The 22,734-nt window shown below is 39.2% G+C and overlaps 1 protein-coding gene across 1 annotated transcript in view; it reads right to left on the reverse strand.

The window, feature by feature from the left end:
- Nucleotides 1-22,734, reverse strand: part of MOCOS (molybdenum cofactor sulfurase) — a 234,720-nt gene that overhangs the window by 97,655 nt on the left and 114,331 nt on the right. The window contains exon 5 of the mRNA XM_065052850.1: nucleotides 9,783-9,859. Coding sequence (XP_064908922.1) covers nucleotides 9,783-9,859 — 77 coding nt within the window. The remainder of the gene's footprint in view (nucleotides 1-9,782; nucleotides 9,860-22,734) is intronic.

Consider the following 22,734-nt stretch of genomic DNA (forward strand, 5'->3'; position numbering starts at 1 on the left):
GAAAAGAGATAAAAAGTAAGTAATAAAGAAAGGAGAAAGGAAAAGAGAAAAAAGAAAAGAAAGGGAGGAAAGAAAAGGAACGGAAAGGGAAAAAAGGAAGAAAATGAAAGAGAAGAGAAGAAAAGGAAGAGAAGAGGAGAAGTGAAGAGAAGCTAATAGAAGAGAGAGAATAAAAAGTAAGTAATAAAGAAAAGAGAAAGGGAAAGGAAAAGGGAAAGGGAAAGGGAAAGGAAAAGGGAAAGGGAAAGGAAAGGAAAGGAAAGGAAAGGAAAGGAAAGGAAAGGGAAAGGAAAGGAAAGGAAAGGGAAAAAAAAGCAAGAAAATGAAAGAGAACAAAAGGAAGAGAAGAGGAGAATTGAAGAGAAGCGAAAGTGAAGAAAAGAGATAAAAAGTAAGTAATAAAGAAAAGAGAAAGGAAAAAAGGAAGGAAAGAAGGAAAGGGAAAGGAAAGGGAAAGGGAAAAGGAAAGGGAAAGGGAAGGGAAAGGGAAAGGGAAAGGGAAAGGGAAAGGAAAGGGAAAGGGAAAGGGAAGGAAAGAAAGGGAAGGAAAGGGAAGGAAAGGGAAGGAAAGGGAAGGAAAGGGAAGGAAAGGGAAGGAAAGGGAAGGAAAGGGAAGGGAAAGGAAGGAAAGGAAAGGAAAGGGAAGGAAAGGGAAGGAAAGGGAAGGAAAGGGAAGGAAAGGGAAGGAAAGGGAAGGAAAGGGAAGGAAAGGGAAGGAAAGGGAAGGAAAGGGAAGGAAAGGGAAGGAAAGGGAAGGAAAGGAAGGAAAGGGAAGGAAAGGGAAAGGAAAGGGAAGGAAAGGGAAGGAAAGGGAAGGAAAGGGAAGGAAAGGGAAGGAAAGGGAAGAAAGGGAAGGAAAGGGAAGGAAAGGAAGGAAAGGGAAGGAAAGGAAGGAAAGGAAAGGAAAGGAAAGGAAAGGAAGGAAAGGAAAGGAAAGGAAAGGAAAGGAAAGGAAAGGAAAGGAAGAAGGAAAGGAAAGGAAAGGAAAGGAAAGGAAAGGAAAGGGGAAAAAGCAAGAAAAGGAAAGAGAACAAAAGGAAGAGAAGAGGAGAATTGAAGAGAAGCGAAGTGAAGAAAAGAGATAAAAAGTAAGTAATAAAGAAAGGAGAAAGGAAAGAGAAAAAAGGAAAGGAAGGAAAGGAAAGGAATGGAAAGATAAAAAAGGAAGAAAATGGAGGAGAGAGAAGACAAGGAAGAGAAGAGGAGAAGTGAAGAGAAGCGAATAGAAGAGATAAAAAGTAAGTAATAACGAAAGGAGAAAGGAAAGGAAAGGAAAGGAAAGGAAAGGAAAGGAAAGGAAAGGAAAGGAAAGGAAAGGAAAGGAAGAAAGGAAAGGAAAGGAAAGGAAAGGAAAGGAAAGAAAGGAAAGGAAAGGAAAGAAAGGAAAGAAAGGAAAGGAAAGGAAAGGGGAAAAAGCAAGAAAATGAAAGAGAGGAGAAGAAAAGGAAGAGAAGAGGAGAAGTGAAGAGAAGTGAATAGAAGAGAAGAGATAAAAAGTAAGTAATAAAGAAAGGAGAAAGGAGAAAGGAGAAAGGAGAAAGGGAAAGGAGAAAGGAGAAAGGAGAAAAGGGGAAGGGAAGGAAGGGAAGGGAAGGAAGGGAAGGGAAGGGAAGGGAAGGGAAGGGAAGGGAAGGGAAGGGAAGGGAACAAAAGAAAGAGAAGAGGAGAAGTGAAGAGAAGAAAAGAGACAAAAAGTAAGTAATAAAGAAAGGAGAAAGGAAAAAAGGGAAGGGAAGGGAAGGGAAGGGAAGGGAAGGGAAGGGAAGGGAAGGGAAGGGAAGGGAAGGGAAGGGAAGGGAAGGAAGGGAAGGAAGGGAAGGGAAGGAAGGAGAGAAGAGGAGAAGTGAAGAGAAGTGAAGAAAAGAGATAAAAAGTAAGTAATAAAGAAAGGAGAAAGGAAAAGAGAAAAAAGGAAAGGGAGGAAAGAAAAGGAATGGAGAGGGAAAAAAGGAAGAAAATGAAAGAGAAGAGAAGAGAAGAAAAGGAAGAGAAGAGGAGAAGTGAAGAGAAGCTAATAGAAGAGAAGAGATAAAAAGTAAGTAATAAAGAAAAGAGAAGGAAAAAAGGAAAGGAAAGAAGGGAAAGGGAAAGGGAAAGGGAAAGGGAAAGGGAAAGGGAAAGGAAAAGGGAAAGGGAAAGGGAAAGGAAAGGGAAAGGGAAAGGGAAGGAAAGGGAAGGGAAGGAAGGAAGGGAAGGGAAGGGAAGGGAAGGAAGGAAAGAAAGGAAAGGAAGGAAAGGAAAAGGAAAGGAAAGAAAGGAAAGGAAAGGAAAGGAAAGGAAAGGAAAAGGAAAGGAAAGGAAAGGAAAGGAAAAGGAAAAAGGGGAGAAGTGAAGAGAAGTGAAGAAAGAGAAGAGATAAAAAGTAAGTAATAAAGAAAGAAGAAAGGAAAGGAAGAAAATGGAAAATGAAAAGAAGAGAGAGAAGAGGAGAAGAGAAATGAAACATTTATATATAAAATAAATGAATACTTGTATGATTGTGTTGAGTGTCCTTTTACCATTCCCCTAGTCCTTTCAGGCAAAGTCTTTGTGTTAATTGAGTCACTGTGGGTACAGACGAGAGGGAAAGGGAAAGGAAAAGAGAAGAGGAGAGGGACAGGGAGAAGGAGAGGAGAGGGAGAGGGAGAGGGAGAGGGAGAGGGAGAGAGGAGAGGGAGAGGGAGAGGAGAGGGAGAGGAGAGGAGAGATTTTGATCTTTTGACATACCGGTAGTGTCCTTATCTGGGAATCAGACTACCTTAGGCATTTAAGCTCTTATGCACTCCCTTTCACATTTAGAAGTCAAACTTTATTTTTCTGATGCCAGAATTTAAATGCCCTCTGTTCAGTGAATCCCTGTTTTCATATTTAGAGTGTGGATGGAGTATCTTCTCCCTACTGCCAACTCATTAAATGTTTATTCTCAAAAAAAGAAAAAAATACTCTCTCAAATACAGTATGAGCAGTCAATCATGAGGTGAGGAGATTAGTACAAATTGTCCAGGTTTCCTTTATGTTAAAGTTAATTTTGTGGCAAATGGCTGACATAGAGAAAGTAAAAATGTCATCAATGACTCATTCTCTCTCTTAAACCAAGGGAAGAATTTCCCCTTATAATTAAGTATTTAATAAATGTTGGCCAACATGGAGCATTCACTTCCAAGATACCTATATATCGCAAGCCAGAACACACATATATTAATGACATCCTTAATCTTATTATTTTTAAAAGAAAAAACCCTAATCCATTAAAATTATGAATGAAAGCAGCGTTGACAACGAAAGCAGTAAAATCCACAACCATCACACCCATGGCCCAGACGATGGCAGGAGGCAGTCACAAACTCCACACAGAAGAAGAAACCCCAGTAATCCCTGCCAAGCTGACTGAGGAGAAAATTATTTTCTAGCCCTAAACCAGATGACTTGCATTACCCTAGGTGTCTGAAGACAACGCACATGAGAATCTGTTCAGTTCCACTAAATGCAGGCTGCCCAACATCACATCACTGGCTGCAAGTAGTCCCTGATGTACCAGAGGATGGTAAAAATTATAAAAAGGCAAAACACAACTCATAAGTCTCAAAGATCAAGTTAAAAATCAAAGTTAGCCTCACCATTTCGCATACTGCACTGTATTTTGCTTTGGCTGTGTGTAGTAGAACTGCCTCTATGAAAATCAACACATTCTTTACTCTCCAAGAAACCATCAAGCACCTAGCAAATTTAAAAAGGAATCTCAATTCATCATCCTTAGGAGACTTAGCCTGCCTCTTAAAATTTTTTCCAATACATAATACATTTTCTTGTGAAGGGAATTAATGTCTCATGAACAGACATTATAATTAAAGTACTCCTTCTATCATAATTGCGAATTATGCATCTTAGTATCATTTGTAAAACTGATAAAGATTTACTAATAAAAATACATACCAGCTAAAGGTTAGGTTTAAAAATCATAAAGACAGAAGACCCCTGAAAATGGCTTACATAGACACACATATCATTATGCAACTCTGGCATGAAATATGCCTTGTTGTTAAATGAAGTTGAGGTAGGTCAGTCTGTTCCTGAAGGACTGCACCCGCTGCAAAGGATCCACGTTCATGAAGAACTACAGCCCACGGGAAGCACTCATGTTGGAGAAGTTCATGAAGGATTGTCTCCCATGGGAGGGACACCACACTGGAGCAGGGGAAGAGTGTGAGGAGTCCTCCCTTTAAGGAGGAAGGAGCGACAGAGACAATGTGTGATGAACTGACCACAACGCCCATTCCCCACCCTGCTATGCTGCTTGGGGGAGGAAGTAGCGAAACTGGGAGACCAATTGAGCCTGGGAAGAAGGGAGCGGTGGGGAGAAGGGGTTTTCATATTTAGTTTTTATTTCTCAGTGTGCTACTCTGATTTGATTGGTAGTAAATTAAACTATTTTTCCCCAAGTCAAATCTGTTTTGCCTGTGATGGTAATTGGTGAATGATCTCTCATTGCCCTTATCTTGACCCATGCACCTTTTGTTATATTTTCTCTCCCCTGTCCAGCTGAGGAGAAGCTTTGGTGGGCATCTGGCATCCAGCCAGCATCAACCTATCACAAATACATCCCAAAAAACTTCAGCAGTGCTTTTATTATACAGAAGGACACAATTATAACAACACTTTGTTTATTTTGCTTGTTTCTACTCCCGGCTATTTCCAACCAAGAATGAAAATCATTGTGTCAAGGGAGTGCAAAGCAAGTACTCCAGGAGCTACAGTAAAGTGAGATTCAGAAGTGGTTCACATCTGATAGTGCATTTTGCCACTGAAAACTTCAACATTCAAAGTGGAAGAAATATGCATAAAGTGGCTTAAAAAAAATCTGCAGTCCTTCTGGATTATGAAGTGCTTCTACAGCATGCTATGGCTTTACTGTGACAAATGCTAATAATGTTTATTCAGAACAACCACAGAACCTTAGACAGAAGCTAAATGACCTGCAGAACTCCAATATGCTCAATGGTGTGCAGGGGAAAAAGAGGATGGTGAGGGGAAAATGGCAGCTGTAAAGCACTGAATCTCTTATTGCATCAGTCATTCCAAGAACAGGTATATTCAATGCCTATTGAAGAGCTAAATATTGAGAAAGGTGACCACACTGCTCTGGTTTGCATGCTGTGGTGCTGCGCTGCAGCCCCCCGGGCAGCCTCGCTGCCATGGCCAATGCAGAAGGGCTGGGGGAGATGGAGCACTGCAGTGACCCTTCACGTTAGCTTCAATAAGTGGGCATGCAAAACGTACTTTAGGATGGAAAAACCCAAACGTGACCATAGCTGTATCACGTTCTATTTCCACCTTTGCATGGTGCTTGTTTGATTTATCTTCTGCATGGTTAACTTCTAATTAAAAAACAGACCACGTAGAAATTTTTGTACTTACATGAACATACATATAAGCATAATCACGTAAGTTTTACCATGGAGGGAGATGTTGAAATTTCCTACTTAACTGGAACAAAAGCTTAATTTATCTGGATACACAGATAATGCTACAGGACAAGCCTGACTTTGTGGAAAATTCGTGGATCATGTGGTGATTAAAATCTTTACAGAATTCAGTTTCTTCTTCTATTATGCAAGTTACTCTAGTCTCTTGTAGACGAAAGGAGGCTTTTCAGTGCGATGCTCCAGAAAGTGACTAGAGACCATCAAGGTACCTAAGTTACACCAGCAGAAATTTTAAAATTCTAATATTTGCCAAAACTTTTTTTTTTTTTTTGCAATTTCTCCTCAGTATAGTGTTTTTATCATTTATTCTTTCAGTGTATTTTTTTTCCTCATCTCCCTTTACCTTTCTTTGAATGTATTAAAAAATACATTTTTAAATTAAAAATAGAAATATTCCTGAATTTTTGTTTTTAATTTTTTATGAAGGGATTATAAATCTGGAAGTTCGAAGTCACATCCATATATTTCACACAGCAATTTTCAGCTCTCTAGTGAAATTCAAGCTGTACAATCAGGAACATCAAAAAAAAGAGAAAAAGGTTATTGTAGAGGTTAGAACACACCAATTAAAATACCCTGGAAAAGTTACTAAAAATATCTCTGTGAAGCTAATTCAATAGAGATATTGTATACATCTGCAACAGACATTATTGCTTTGGCAAATTTACTAAACACAGAATCATAGAATAATTTGGGTTGCAAAGGACCTTTAAGATCATCAAGTCCAACCATTAGCCTAACACTGCCAAGTCCACTACCAAACCATGTCCCAAAGCATCACATCTACATGGGTTTCAAACACCTCCAGGGATGGTGACTCGACCACTTCCCTGGGCTTGACTACCCAGTGTTTTTCCTAATTCCTGTCACAACTTGAGGCCATTTCCTCTTGTCCTATCACTTGTTACTTAGGAGAAGAGACCAACACCCTCCATGCTACAACCTCCTTTCAGGTAGTTGCAGACAGTGATCAGGTCTCCCCTCAGCCTCTTTTTCTCTAGGCTAAACAGCCCCAGTTCCCTCAGCTGCTCCTCATCAGACTTGTGAACACAATATTTGAGGTGCAGCCCCACCAGTGCCAAGGACAGGAAGAGGAGGATCACTTCCTTAGTCTTGCTGACAAGCCAGGAAGCTGTTGGCTTTCTCGGCCACCTGGGTACACTGCTGGCTCATATGCAGCTGGCTGTCAATCAACAACCCCAGGTCCTTTTCCACCAGGCAGCTTTCCAGCCACTCTTCCCTGAGCCTGTAGCATTGAATGGGGTTGTTGTGACCCAGGCCAGGACTTGGCACTCGGCCTTGTTGAACCTCATACAATTGTCCTTAGCCCATTGATCCAGTCTGTCCACTTCTCACCACATCTATAGAAGTGTTTTAGCATCCATAAGACAGGAGTCCATAACTCTTCTCAATGTGAGAAAGAGTGATAGGAAAAGCCTTTAAATTATTTTATTCAAGCATACTGATAACAAATATGTTATTGATATGGTCAAATGCATTTTTTATCAACGAACATATACAACAATTCACCATATTCCATTCAAAGTAGTATAAAAGCATCTGCTTTGCTATTTGAATCAGTTAGCTTTGGTATTGATGACTGTTAAAGAAAAAAAAAGTTTATCAGACACTGTGGACAAAAAGTTACCACTTCAAGCCAGACTTAAAATATTTTCAAACAAACAAAGAAATGAACAACCCCCCATAATCAGTAAATGAATTAAACCCAGAATTAAGGCCAGCTCACACAACCTCATAACTGTTGTGTGGAGAACCCCTTTGACAGGTTATTCCAAGCCACTTCAGCTGCCTTAGATTTTCTTCTCTGCTATAGGTCAGAAGGCAAATGAAAAGCAATAATAAGGACTGAAAGGTCTCAACATACTGTTTATTCATTCCTCTATTCTATCCTTTCATCCACTGCTATTTACTTTGTTCAGGTTCGGGGTTAAGTATTTCCCTCAGTCCAGTATTAAGAGATTTCTCAATTGTTTAGGTGAAATAGGTACCAATATGAGGTTTAGAAGGCTGAGAAATGTAATGGAGGAGATGCCATCATCAGCTCTCCGATTGTGGCAGGCAATGCTCCTACACATTAAACCAAAGCAGTTAGCCCTCTTTACAATGGAATGCATTTGTTTAGGCTTTCGCATTCTTCAGAAGCTTTTTATACTACAAGAACATTACTAAAGGCAGTTTTCTGATCCCTGGTCTCCACACAGATTATCATAAAGCAGAACAACCTTACTTGTTGGAGCTCAGTCAGGCTCCTACTGAAGTGGATGAAAACTCTGCTATTGATTTCCACATGAGCAAGACCTCAAGCATCTAACAGAACACTCCTCACAGAAGTCTTGCTCTGTGAGGAAGAAGCCACTAGAATCTTTCAGATAAATCCTGACAATAAGCCCCCACAGACACTAGCAGAAATTATACCAGCCTGAAAAACACATGGTCACTGTGTCTCAGGACTCAGGTCTCTTTTACATAATGATGCACTTTGTGCCTTTATATAGGCAATAAAAGAGTGCACTGGAGACTGGAGGATCAGACATTACTGTGCACATACCTGAGTATGAAACACATATTTCAGGAACATATTTCGCTAACCTGGCACGCTCCGCATATGGAAGCATCCCATGGTGCAAGCCTCCTACACAGCCAGTGGTGCAGGTTTCCCTGGCCAAGTGTCATCTCCTGCACCTTTCAGGAGAAACACTGACCCATAGCAGAAATCACAGAGAGGTTGTGCCTTTGGGGTGCTGAGCCAGACAAGCACCATGGTACCCTGGAGTCAACAAGGCACATGATGGTCATCCTTCACATAGAGCTTCTGACTTGAAGATCATCTCAAAGCTTTACTTGACACTTCAGTGTTAGTGCCACATTAAGGGCTTCAAAGATACTTGAACAGTGGGAGCCACTGAAAAGTCATGAGACTCCTTAGCAAGCTAGAAAGCCTGCACTGGCCTCTTATGTTTTATGCCAGGCTACCTGCCCGCCCTTTGCCTGGGGAGATGAAGACCTGGTAGTAAATGTGTTGTGGAAATGATCTTCCCAGGGAAGTCCACTGCAAAGAGACCTTTGCCAGGTTTACACTATCTTCCCAAAGTTAATGTGACTGGAGAATTTCAGTTCCATAAAGTACTGACAAGATCAAGATGGCAGGCTCTGAGCTCGTTTATAAATCTCAAACGTAGTTAGCTCTGCACAGACTCAGTCTACTGCACAAATATGCCCTAAGCAGTAAATGGAAAGGTCTGCCTTCCACTCTCCACAGCTGAATATGCCCCAGACTGTATTATAATATCCTCTGCCTGGAGAGAGGCATCAGCCTTTGGTAGTTAGAGGATCATAGACTAATTTAGGTTTGACCTCCTGAGGTCATTCAGTTCAACCTCCAGCTCAAAAGAGCAGTAACTTTAAAGCCAGATCAGATTGTTCAGAGCTGAGCCCAGTCAAATTCTAAACATCTCCAGAGATGGAGATTTAACAGTCTCTCCGGGCACTTGATCCAGTGTTTGATTAACTTCATCCTGAAAAGTTATTTCTTTATGCCCAGTCAGAATTTCCCTTGTTGCAGCCTGTGACTGTTGTCTCTTCTTTCACTTTGTAACACGAGGGTCAGGAACTGCACAACAAGTTCACAAACATGTTCTTTTTCTGGGAATTTCCAGAAGACTTATAGTGCTACATTTTATCAAATAGAGAACAAAATGAGAAAAACAAAACAAAACCAAAAAACAAACACATAAAGCTGCTTTCCACTGAAGTATGTCAAAGTACAGATGTAAGTAAACTGCTGTGAAAAGTCATAATCTGGAAAGGTCGTTGTTTGAAGATAGCTGCCTGCACAGTGGGACTGTGTTTCCTATCTAACAAAAAGCTTTCAGGTGTACACTAAACTCTCTTTTTGATTCCTCCCTTAATCTGTATTACTTTTCTGCACCAGGTCAAGTTGCCGGGTTCTCAAACACAGCAGGAACTCTTACTGCATCAGGTCTCAATAGGAGGTAGCTCAGCTACTTTCTATTATTATTTTCCTATTGCATTTTTGTGATTGTGAGGTAGACTAGATGTGCTTGATGTACCTGGAAAACAGTCTGTGTATTTTGATTTTTCCAAACCAGGTTGGAATAATCCAAAACACAAGACTCCGATAAACCAGTTACACTTAAGTCTCATCCTTATATTGACGAATATGGATAATAAATCTAGAAAGAAATACTGGGCTACAGCCATAGGAAATATGATCAAACTTGTGCCCTGAGTATAAATCTGGAACTTCACTCTTTTAGTATTAGAGTTATGTTAACTGACCTGTGAGTTTTTCCAGAACATCAAATCCATGTTTCAGAGCAATGATATCAAGAAAAGAGACTGTGCCGTCTTCAAACCTAAAGAATGGAATAAATGAGCACAGTAAACAAATCATGCAGCTACAGTACAGACTTTAAATCTATTTTGAGATTTATTATTTTATATTCAGTGAATCTAACTTGCAGAGTGGGAACTCTTCTCTTTGGGATTCATCTTCCAGTCTTGTAGTGTTCTACGAAGCAAAAATATATTCTTCCAAGCTACAGAGGCTTAAATGAACAGTTATTCGCACAGAGAAAGTTATATTTCCCCTGCGTGGGCTGCTTGTGGGTTTTGGATTTTAAGAGTAGTGGGTAACAGTTATGTCTTATGAGCTAATGTCACAAGGTCCTAAGCTACCTTCTGACAATGTCAGATGATGTCAGGAGAAGTTGAGGAGGCAGGTGGAAACCTTGTGTTTGCCCCTGACCCTGACATGATTACACCTAGTACAGTGGAGTTAGAAAGCAAGAAGAGACCTTCCTTACCTGGAGCAAAGAAGAAGATCACTAACAAACCTCCCTCCATGTGCTCTTCTTGGAAATTAAAATAACTGACCTGTAACAAGAATGCTACACAAGGATGGGGGAAAACATGCACCCCCTACCAACATCTTTTAAAAGAAACACCAAATGGAAACAAAAACGCCAAATTTAATGAAGTACTGCAGCCATTCCTGCAGTTCAGAAGAAGAAGGTGCAGCTCAAGGGTGGGGATGTATTCAGGAAGTGGTGGCCAAAAGAATTCAAGGGGGTAGAAGGGATACCATATCAAGCATCAAAATACATTTTTTTAGGCTTCGTGTGCACCACAGTCCACAAGAAGTTTTAAGGAGTGATCATTCAGCTTGCTTCACCAAAAAGGAAAATGCAGAATAGTGCTGACAACTGATGAAGTCAAAACTGTACAGAACTCACTACCACGTAAGTTTGAACCTGGGGTCACAGCAAGTCTCCCAGAAAGAGGGAGCTATGTCCAAAACTGTAACCATTAATGCTGGAAAGGAATCCACCCGCAACAACCCCAAATCTTGTGGTTCAAGTTTAAAATTAAACTCTGACCATGAGGATGAGACCTTCCCAGTAACCTGATGTTCCTTGAATCTTTCTCAGAAAGGCCTGATGATGTTCACATTGAAAAATGACTGGGCAACATGGAGCAAAACAGAGGCATTCTTGAGCAAAAATAATTTACATGCACACGTAATAGACAAGAAAATAAGATTTTTAAATTTTTTTTTAAATTCTGGATGTATCATTTTTCATAATGCATATAAATAGCTTTCGGTGCCACAATTAAATATGTTTTGTGAAAAGGGTCAAAGGTTAAAAATGTCACCCTTCAAATGTTTTTTCTTTAATAAAATAAACCTCAATAGAATAGCATAATAGCTCTCACTTCTACAGTGATTTTTCTTACTTATCTTCTATTTAATTTTTCTAATATTATCAAATAATTCAAGCATGGCAAGTTGCACAGTCAGGTGAAGGACATGTAAAACTTTCAAAAATATTTTGTAAAGTTCCACACAAAAAAAGAATGCAAGAGTATTTGTATATATGTCAATATGTTCAGCTGGGATGAAAGAAGACAGATAGAGGCAGCAAATCGTTATAAGCCAAGTGGTAAGAGAAAAGTCGTGAACTGATACAAGGATGAACAGCCCAAAAGAGACCACTCACACTTGCATATTTCAACAAAACATAGGCAAAAGAACCCTTCTTAGGAATTTCTGAATCTTGCCTAATAATAATTAATAATAAAGTCTATTTCTCCTGAACTTCAGGGAAGAAACCTTGCTGCTTGTCAGTGATGAAATTTAAAATCGCCACTTGTGACTTGAAAGAGACCTAACACCAGGAATATTTTCACAGAGACCTGTGAACGAGTATCTGAGGGAAGCAATACTCCATCCAAACAGCCAGAAAAATTGGGGGAAGAGGAGGAAGAAGAGATAAGGCAGAGGCTAACATTGGTTTTGGAATTAAAAGCAGAAAATCATCAAAAATTTGCACTGTTTGCAGGAAATGTCACAGTGGTCCCACACAGCTGCCAAAGACAGATTACGGAAAGGATCCATGAGAGGGAATTGACCTGCCCTGCTCAGTTACTGGCAATGGCTGGCAAAGGAAATAAAACACTGGGAATGAAAGATCAGCGCAGAGACACTGGCACTGGGCCCATCAAGAAGGGGGCACAACCCTCAACAACCTTATCGTTATCAGAATAGAAAAGCACTTGAAAGGGCAACCCAGGTGCCAATCTGCATGTTCAAAGGCCTCCGGATCTCACCTATAGTAAAAGGGGAAGCGAAAATTGGATTTCTGTTCATTAGATATGATTATTAACTAAGCAGACAACTGCAGTACATCCATTGCTAAGCGATAGAAGGGTTGTGTGAACTGTTCTAAGACCTTAAAGATTTTCATGGAAACAGTTCAGAGCTTAGGAATCACTTTCTGCTTAGAAAAAAAGAAAGCAAACACAGCTGTGGGGTTTTGGTCAAACATTATGCTCCAGAGCAGCACAATCATTGACAGTATGTGCATCCTGCATTGTTTTGTCAGACTTGTGTTATTTATTCGAGCTCCATTGCAAGAACCAGAAGCCATAAAATAATTGAAAATAATGCTAAACATATTTGCTCAGTCTCCCTTTTTGCAATTGGGTAGGTCTCTCCTTTTACAATTTAGAAATGGACTATTTTGCAACATTCCTCTCTTCAATTTCATATATTCATATGGACCGTTCTATTTCTATATTACCAGCTTTCCATTTCTGATAAAGAAAACAATAATATTTAATTATTCCTATACTATGTATATTTACAGTACTTCCAGTGCACTTGACTCTCATGGATATTCTTCAGATTTACTGAACACCTGATACGCAATTTCATGTAAAGCTCTCATTTCCCCCGTATTTCCAGCCATTGAACTGATCATTTTGCTTTATCCCCAGAGAAATTTACAGAAATCATCTATAAATTCTGATGTTTAGCAAATTAAGCCTTAAGTGCTATAGCATTTTTACCTAGTATCACAGCAAAACATGATGCTATGAAGGGTAGCTATTCTCCTCTTGGGACACAGAGAGCTCTCTTCCAGAATATTTAACAGTATTTAGGATTAGAGAGCAAACATCCTCCTTGCATTGCAAAACACTGACTTCCAAGCACTACTTTTCTGTTTGATGCAACTGATGCTTCAAATAAATTGTTTCCCCACTCAATGGCAGTTCCAGTGTTAGAATAATCAGTTAAGGATGAAGTTCATTTGAATGCTGATCTAGAAGCCATTTCCTGTAGTAATAAAGGTTGTACAGCTGATGATGTATAAAGGATACTTAAAAAGGCTAATACTGCAGAATATCAACCCAAGAAACAAGCAGCTTACCTCTCTCATCTAGTTCTTATTATAATTGATCCCACTTAATCACATCTGGGATGAGCTCAGTTACTCAGCTGATTGTGTTTGTGAAAAGCTGATAGCATTTCACATCAACCTGCTACCTGGCAAACTGTTTAAACAGCTCATGCCATAACGAAAAACAGAGCAGCCTGCCTATATTTATCAAGGAGTTATGAAGCTGATGAGCTCTTCTTTTCCAAGTCACACAAGACCTCTGTTTCTCGAAGCAGAAATTTTTCTTTTGCATAATGAGAGAAAACTCTTGCTTACAGAGAAAGCTCTCAGCTTTAAGATCTTCCTAGAGATGGACATAGGCTAGTCTGTCTTTAAAACCTTGCCCAATTGGTTGTTGTGACACTTCTCTGTTAGGTTTCTGCAAACAAATGTTAGTTCTTAAAGCCACCATCCCACACTTCAGGGCAACTGAGACAAGGAAGGAAACTGTGACATCTTGGGCAGTTCGAATTTGTCCTCTCCTTAGCCAGGTCACCTTTATATAGAAATACGATGATGAGACTCATGGCCTGGACAGATATGATTGGAAATAAAGTGCTTAAGGGCTAAAAAACCAACTCATGTTTAATGAGAGGACTTAGTAAAATTTGGTGGAAAACAAAAATATTAACCTGGAGCTGAACAGCACTGACTTAAGTCAGAAGTCCAAAAGGGCCAACAGGTGGTGAAATATCTTGCATAATGTGAGTTATTCTATATATGGAAAGTATACAAGGCACAGCTTTTAGGTATTTTGGGTGAGAGCACCTGCTTCTGGATTCTGGGAAGGCTGACTAGCTTAGAAGGCAGATGAGCGATTCACCTGGTGTTTATCAAGTCATTCGCCCACGTAAAGTAAAACCAGACACAGAGCCACTGCACATGTCCACTTTCTATCCAGAACACAGCCCGGAGCTTTGAAACTTTGATAAAAATCCCATTACAGGGTCAGAAATAATCCTGCTCATTTGAGAGCATTGCTGAATCAGTGCAAAGTGCAATTAGGGAGTAGGGGGGGAAGGCTCCGTCAGCTGGCTTTCACTCTCCTTTACACTGCAGTCACGACTCCATTTAGGTCAAATGAGCAGAAGTCATTCCCGGGTTTCTAAAGCAGGTAAAAGTGAAACTAAATCCACAGAGAAAGCATATTTCTTGAATAAGCTGCTTTTCTTTTATTTTTTTCTTTTTTTTTTAAAAAACACTCCTCAAGAGTGGAGCTGCCCTTTGAAGTGAGATGTTACACGAATTCCTTTCATCTTTTCCATTCATTTATTTTCATCTAATTAAACAGTACAACAATACAGAGAGGTTCTTGGTATGCATTTAAAAGTAGTTCATTCAGGTCCTATTTTTCACCTCTTAGAGATATTCCATATCACCTCCATATGAAACGACTGTCTTGGCAAATTTAAGTTTTACATTTTATACATTTACCTGTTTATTCTGAATTCACATTTGCTGGAATTACCATAGCACCATGGGTGTACAGTGTCAAGCCTATGGCTGTACGAACAGACTGTTTTCAGTCAGATTTGTCTTCTTAGCTTAGTAATTGCCACCTCTGATATTAACAGGGGAATGGATGTTAATTGGTCTCACTGCTTTCTAACATCAAAACCCAACATTTGCAATAGGAGCTACATTCGTTTTGCTTTTCTTTAACTTAAAATAAATAATTCCCGGTCTATGAAACCTTTAGGGCCCTGTTCTGCTCTTTAGCACATCTATCAGCTTCTCCTGAGACAAAGCTCTTAGGTAGTTTTCCAGAGTGTTTGTGGGACTCCAGAGGACACACTTCCCTCATTCTGCCTTTGTCTCTTCATTTTTAGCAGTTTGCCAGTTGTCTGCATGAGTTGCTTTCTTAACTGGGTGAAACCCTGGTCACGTTAACACCAACAACTGAATTTTAAAGCAGCATCATGTGAGACCAAGCATTCATCTGCGGGCTTTTTGATCCCCTACTAGTAAAGCCTCAGGTACACACACCCTTTGGACTAAATATGACACTGAAGGAAGTAAATAAAACTAGGAGATGGCCTTTTGTAACGGGCATGTATGCTATCATTAAACTATGCTTTCATAATAATCCAACTTTTGCATAACTGCCTGCACAGAGGCATGCTACAGTAAGCCAAGAATTTAAATGCTAGGAGGGCAGTAATAAATTATAGACCTCTGAGGAAGACACCTACTCTCACTTCAGCAACTCTTTTTTATCTCTGTTAGCAGCATATTACATGTTCATGAGCAATGACTGTTTCTCACAACAATGAAAGGAGAATTCCTATCCAGTGCCCCAACAACTGCCACTTGTGGAGGAGAAAATTGAATGAATAAATCAATCCATTTTTATTTCTCAGATGTCCCTGTGTATCTCTCTCTTATGTGCAATTTGGTGAACTTCTAATTGGTAACTTTGCTCACTACTAATATGTAGAAAAATCCTCCCCTTTTGCACCAAAAGATGAGCAATCCTTGAGTCTGTTGCTCAAATCAGGCTGAATGACACTTACTGATTTTGCACATTATTATCTTCTCAGGGTTCTGTCTTCCAGTAAAAATCATGCTTCTGACAACTATGCATCACAGTTACTTTCAATTGTATGCAATTTTAAATAAAATTGGATTCTCCTACTAAAAACATTTTTACAACTATTAGTTCATTATATATATTTTAAAATATATATGTTTAAAACATATATTTATACGAGAGCTTTGCCCGCAATCATTTAAATCACACAACAATGAATAAGGTATATCTCAGGGAAAACATACTTTCCCCCACCAGCCCCTATATGGACCCTCCAAATTCAAAGAATAATAAACCTACTTTTTTTTTTTTTGTCCCCACTGGAAGAGTCATTGGTCACCAAAAAAAATCCTGTACCACATTTGTCACAAGCTAAAGGTTCCCTTCCAAATTCACAAAGCAGGCCAATGTGTTTTCATTGCACTGATGGGGGAGAAACAAAATAATCTTCCTCTTTAAAATTCCCTCATGCAAAAGATATTTCCTTGAGGCATATTAGATACAAGTTTTCAGGAACATGAGGCCTGCTGGCTAACTGGCCTCAAAGAATAGTATGTTCAACTATGAGCTAATTAGCTTGCGATTTATATTCATTCATCTTAACTTGTAACTTATTAATGTCAACAAGAACTCCATTAAGGTGTAATTCGGTGTGAGCAAGCTTACTGTAAATTATTTCTGTATCCATCTTGAGTATTTAACATTTGATATGCATTATTCTCTTATGATTAAACATCAATAATCCAAGTGTTCACACCTCTGTTTCCCGTGGGAAGGTAATATCCAGATATAACCCCAAGTAATAGTTAAAGTGAGCAATTTGCAAAGTGTATTTGCATAAACTGTTCACTGATCAGTTATGAGTAATGAATCATTAATAAAAATTCAAAGCCCTTTCTTTGATTTTCTCCTTAGGAGGAAAGAAAGGATGAAAGACATTCTGGAGATTAATTTTTCATAGGCAATAATCTGACCAGCTGTAATCATTTGTCCATGCTTAGTATAAACAGATTTGTCTATTTCCTCATGAAGATTGAGATGAAATCTTTCATTCTTAAACAGGTGCTAAAGACAAATCAATTTAAAATCTGGCAGACAAAAAAGGCTCCATTTGAACATTAGTTTATTCTTAAAAATCTACACAGAAATATACTTCTGTTTAATCATGTGTGCCAGTGAGGAAGACCCAGATCAATGACCTTTGCTAATGTTAGCAGTAGCTTCTCCTCAGATAAAAGAGAAAAATCCCTCTGATTGTTTTCCAATGGTTGCACTCCATTTTACAGAAAGGTCTGTGCCTCAAAGCAGGGGTTACTGCAATGCATAAGCCCTATTTCCACTGCAGATAAAAGTGAATCCAGCAACACTTCTGAACATTTTATTTCCACAACTGGGGGAGTGAAAGGATTTCTCTGATCCCATTCAGAAAGCTTCTTTCTCTGGCAATAAAAATTCTTTCTGGACCTAATTTTCAGAGGCAATATATACCCAAGATTAGCAGAATCCATAGGGAGCTGTGAATGAAAACAGGTTCTTCACTATTAACCTCATGGTACTAAACCGTTCCATGTAGAGCCACCACTTGGAGTAGATTAGCTCTTCCTTCATGGCAACCTGAAAACTAACTTAAAGGCTTTCAAACGCTGGCACTGTCAATAGGACAGAGGCTCAAAATGTGCTCAGGATAGTGGTACCACAAAAAAGAAAAAGGAGGTGGGGGAATATGGGTTCTTAACAGAAATGAATATTTTTGCTGGAAGGTAGGAAGTTAAAAAAATTAAAAGAAATAGAGACTTTTCATCTTCCTCCAGCACAGCCTATTCCATTAGTTTTCCAGCTACAAAGAAATATAGAGAAAGTTCCTGTCTAGACTTTTCTGATGCAGCTGCAAAATTATCTAAGCCAAAACTCATAGGGACAGCAGTGCTTCTTGCAAGATTTCCCTTTGGCATGACTCGGGACTGAGCAGAATCTCCCCACATGCCAGGTCTTGCTAAATTCAGGGGGAACATTCAGGTCCAGATCATCTGCTGCTAGAAACCAGGGATGTGTTGAAGGCAGCACAGACTTGTTGGACTCTGAACCACACATGCACCTAGCAGCTGTCTTCATGGGAAACTGCACTTCTTAGAATCTTTCTGCTCATCATTGACTCAGATTAAGTACAAGCAATAAATAATTTTATTTTTTATATAGTGAGATGAGTATTAAGTGGATGTCAGAAGTCTTCATGCATGTGCTGAATATTCCATAGCTGTCAGCAGGAATATAATGTCATCGGTGTCTGTGGTCTTTTACCTCTGAAGTGAATAAGCATGTACGTAGAACTGCCCATACCTGGTGGCATATAGCAACTGCAAGTAGTAAAAAGTAAGTACTAAGCAGCTAAATTAAGTTTAATGTATGATATATGTATCAACAACAACCTGTGTATCAAGAAAAGACGGCAGCTTGATAGGACTGGCATTATTAAATTTCTGCTATAAAACAATTTAGGTTCACAATAAGGTCTGATTAGCTAGTTTGCATGTTGAGACTTTTATGATAACATCAAAGCAGACTGAGGAGACAGAAATACAAGGAAAACTTCAGCTAATGAGGTGTGGTGGCTTAAACCCAGCCAGCAACTAATCACCACACAGCCACTCACTCATTCCTCCCTGGTGGGATGGGGAAGAGAATCAAAAGACTAAAAGTGAGAAAACTTGTAGGCTGAGATTAAAAAACAGTTTAACAGGTAAAACAAAAGCTGGGCATGCAGGTAAAGCAAAACAAGGAATTAATTCATCTCTTCCCACTGGCAGGTGTTCAGCCATCTCCAGGACAGACGGGCTCCATCTTGCGTAATGGTTATTTGGGAAGATAAACACCATCAATCTGAACATTCCTCCCTCCCTACTTCTTTCCCCAGCTTTTATACTGATCATGACATCATATGATGTGCAATATTTCTTTGGTCAGTAGGGGTCAGCTGTGTTGGCTGTGTCTCCTCCCAACCTTTTCTCCCTGCCTTCTCCATGGCAGGCCGGTATAAGAATCCGAAACGTCCTCGACTGCTTAGCAACAACTAAAACATCAGTGTGTTATCAACATTATTCTTATACTAAATACAAAACACGGCACTATAGCATCTACTGGGAAGAAAATTAACTATAACCCAGCCAAAACCAGGACATAAGGCATTCCAAGGTATACATGCAACTTTTTTAGGCATAGGAGGTGCCCTCAACTGAGATATTCACGAGGAAAAAAATATATTATTTCTGCCCCACTCTTATACTTGAAAAAAAAAACTTTACTTAGGAAGAAATGCTACACCAAACCAGGTGCATCCTATCAGTCAACTGGTTGACTATAAAACCTATCAAGCTATCTTTCCAATGTTTTTTTAAATTTTTCGGCATTGTTATGAAGGTTACTGGGGCTTCACACTACTCTGTGAGGTCAACTGGTAGCATCTCACTCAGAAGATGAGGACAGGGAAGTTGAAGAAGTGACTTTTTGCAGCACCTGTTCTGCAGCACCTGTTTTGCCAAGCTTGGTCTGGAAATTGGGAGTTACCCATTTTCTGGAAAGCTGAACCCACAACAGTGATTCTGAATTAGCAAGTATTCCTGATTTCTAACTGTTTTAAGTAGTCTGCAGCTTATACTGAAGAAAGCCAAGAGCCCTTTCCATGCAATTGACTCTCCTCTTCAACAGGATGGCAATGACAGACACCCGAGAAATATCATGTGTTTATATTATAAACAAAGGTAGCTGTTTTAGCTTTGACAGGTGTTGTGGACCTGCACTGATAAGGTCAGTAACTGGAGGAAGTTCTGGAGGTCTTCCAGTCATGTGAGTCCAAAATAAAGGATCACCTTAACCAACGACTCTTCAAAGACTCAGGAAGATTCTGGCATGTTACCAGATGTTGCTGATGCTCAAAGTAGAGAGCACAGAGACATTACTCCTATTCCAGGCTTTGAGAGGAGTCAGGTACATGAGGAGACAGCAAGGTAAAGAAACAGCAAAACGTTAGGACTATGTGCATCAAAAGAGAAATAAAAAGTGAAATATTCATAAAAACATTTGCAATGTAAATAATATCATCCCAGCTATCATCCAAACAGAAAACAGGATAATGAGTGGGTGAAAAAGCACAGATGTTTATAAGCTATGACAAAGTATGTGGGCTACAAAATGGAGGGATTAGAGCCTCTGTGGGACATTTGGCACTAGCATGTGGTAGAAAAATAATCACAGATAGAAAATGTGCTAAAAGCTCCACAGAAATATAGGAGAATTTGTTGTGAAGAAAACAGAACTGTTTTGATTTGAAATCTCTTTGGTGAGATGTTCAAAACAAGCAGGACTAGATCCTGAGATTCTGCTACAGGCTATGTAGCTATGCAGGAAAAAAACATTCTTGGCAACAACAGATACTTTTCTATCACTCTCACAGAAATAAATACCATTTTGACTTTCCTACAAGCAAAACCAAGATAACAGAAATGGTTGAGTTGAATTATTCCTTAACATCAGAACAAAATACAAACAAAACCCAAAATTATCTGAAAAACGTCTTTTACAAACAGTTATACAATACACAATGGAAGACACTGACTGATAGAAACCCTTATCAGAGGGATTACAATTTTATGTTACACATATAGATATGCAACCTCAAATGAGGTTTTCAGTGAGATCAGGGCAAAATGAGACATTAATGAAATTACTTGGTCAGGAAAACTGAAGTCATCAGATGCTTAGATCCAGAGGAGACCTGAAATTACTTGAGGTTCAAAAATCCATAGAATTTGTATACTGAAAGAATGAAAAAAGAGAGAAAATGCACTTTAGAGAAAGCCACCAGAAATAACGTGCTCTCAAAAAAAAAACCAAACTCTGAAGAGAGATTTTAGCACTGCTTATAAAAGCTGACATGAAATCAGAAATAGTGCCGCTCCGTGAAGGAAGCTACTGTTAGGAAGACAGAAAACACAGGCATAAAGTGAGAATTCCCAAGAGCCAAGCCCTGAAAAAACAAGTTAAACTGAACTGCAAACTACCCTTTATAAAAATCAAAGGAAAATATAAATAATATATAATAACACGTAATACATAACGAAGTTAGGAATAAAAATAAAAAGCACAATTACTCTTATTCAAGAAGCTGGAAGACGAAAAAGGGCCTAAAAACTAAATGAGTACTTGGCTTCAGATTTTAACAAGGGCTCTGATGAAAAACATAGGTCAGGACATGGTGACTCATGGCTGAAAGTGTATGGAAAGTGTGAAAATTGAAGTTATTGCAACTGGTGTGGAAACTCACTTCAAAGGTTTTAATGCACTTGAATACAGGCAGACAGACAAACTATGTCCCAGAATAGTAAGAAATTTGCATGAAAAACTACCAAGTCCAATAAAACAGGGGAGTAAACAAATTTGTCAAATCAGGAATGAAAAACAGAAAACACAATATTTCTGTCGAAGGGAAACAGAGTGATCCAGGCAACAACACATCTGTTAGCTTGACCTCAGTGCTATGTACATCCTGAAAAGAAGTTCTGAATGAAAAGATAATTAAATGAGTAAATAAAAGCATGTTCAAATGCACCTTGGGATGTGCCAATGTAAAATGAAGTCCAGAGAGGATTCCATTTTAAGAACACATTTTCTTTCTAGGCAAAGGCAATGCTGAACTAATTTATCTGGTTTTCAGTAAAACATTACTTCTAGTGCCATAGGAGCAAATATCACAGAGTAAGGAATAATAGAAAAGTGCTACAGTACACTAAGAAATTGTGCTGAAAGGGGGAACTATTCAGCGAGAAAAAGGTTACCTGTTTAGTTCCTCAGTCACTGATTTTGGTGCAAGGATCTCTTTTGCTAGTCTCAGTGATGATCCTGGCATAAAAGCTAGGAATATGAAGATAAAACAGGCTGCTGAACTGAAATCTGGAGATTGTCAGTGCAGAAGATGGGGCTGTTTATTATGTGCAGTAAGAAACAGGTAATGCTGAAAACTCTAAAAACAGTAACAAGATTAATTGTATAATATGCTATAATGTATAAGTACACCCTAATGCATAAACCCTATTATGCAGTTAGGGATTACGGACATTAACTTCTGCCATGAACCGCAGGACTGTCACCTGAAACATCAGATATTTCAGTTGATCAGGTCAGCATCAGCATGACAGACAAGAAAACATGCTAGGACCTACATACAGAAAAACATTAACACCATTTATAAAGGTCTGATAAGATTTTCCATGCAATACTGTGTATGACAACCAGAGAAAAAGAAAGAGCATCTTATAAAAGTGTTCAGTTCACCTAGTATGGAAATTCAAAGCTAAGCAGAATTGTTCTTGGTAGGTCTAGAGATGGAAGAGGTGGGTAATAACCAGAGATGAAAAAAAGAGCCACAGGACAAAATGCAGAAAAATGACCCAACTGATCACAAGATAATACAGACTGCAAATTAGAAGTCTTGTGTCCATCCAAAAGATGAGATTATAGAACAATTTTCCAACAGGACTAGCAGGAACAAACCACAACCAACATGCCCTCCCTCCCCTGTGGCAAAGGTCTCCCCCTCCTTTTGCACACAAGCTCAGTATAAGGAAGGGATTACATAGCGTGGGTGTGTTTGACATCAAATAAGTTGATTACATGACCTGGAGGGTTTTTGCTCCTCCAAAGAATCCAGTGAATGGAAATGCCTAAATAGCAACTCCCCTCACTTAATGAAACTGAATATGAAAATAACATAAACACAGAAGTTTGTAGCTTTGGGAACCTCTGAAAACCGTGGAGTCATCCCTCTCTTGATGACTTTCATCTGACCAAGTCAGTTCCATTTTACACCCAATTGAGGTGGCACTGTCTTGCATAACATTGGTTGTATGAAGAGACTAGTGAGACAAGAGCAAAAGAGATGCACTTACTAACAGCATTTTTTTCTTATGAATTTGCATGTACGTCCTAC

Source organism: Columba livia, chromosome 2 (genome assembly GCF_036013475.1).
Source record: "Columba livia isolate bColLiv1 breed racing homer chromosome 2, bColLiv1.pat.W.v2, whole genome shotgun sequence".
In the NCBI taxonomy this organism is placed as follows: domain Eukaryota; kingdom Metazoa; phylum Chordata; class Aves; order Columbiformes; family Columbidae; genus Columba; species Columba livia.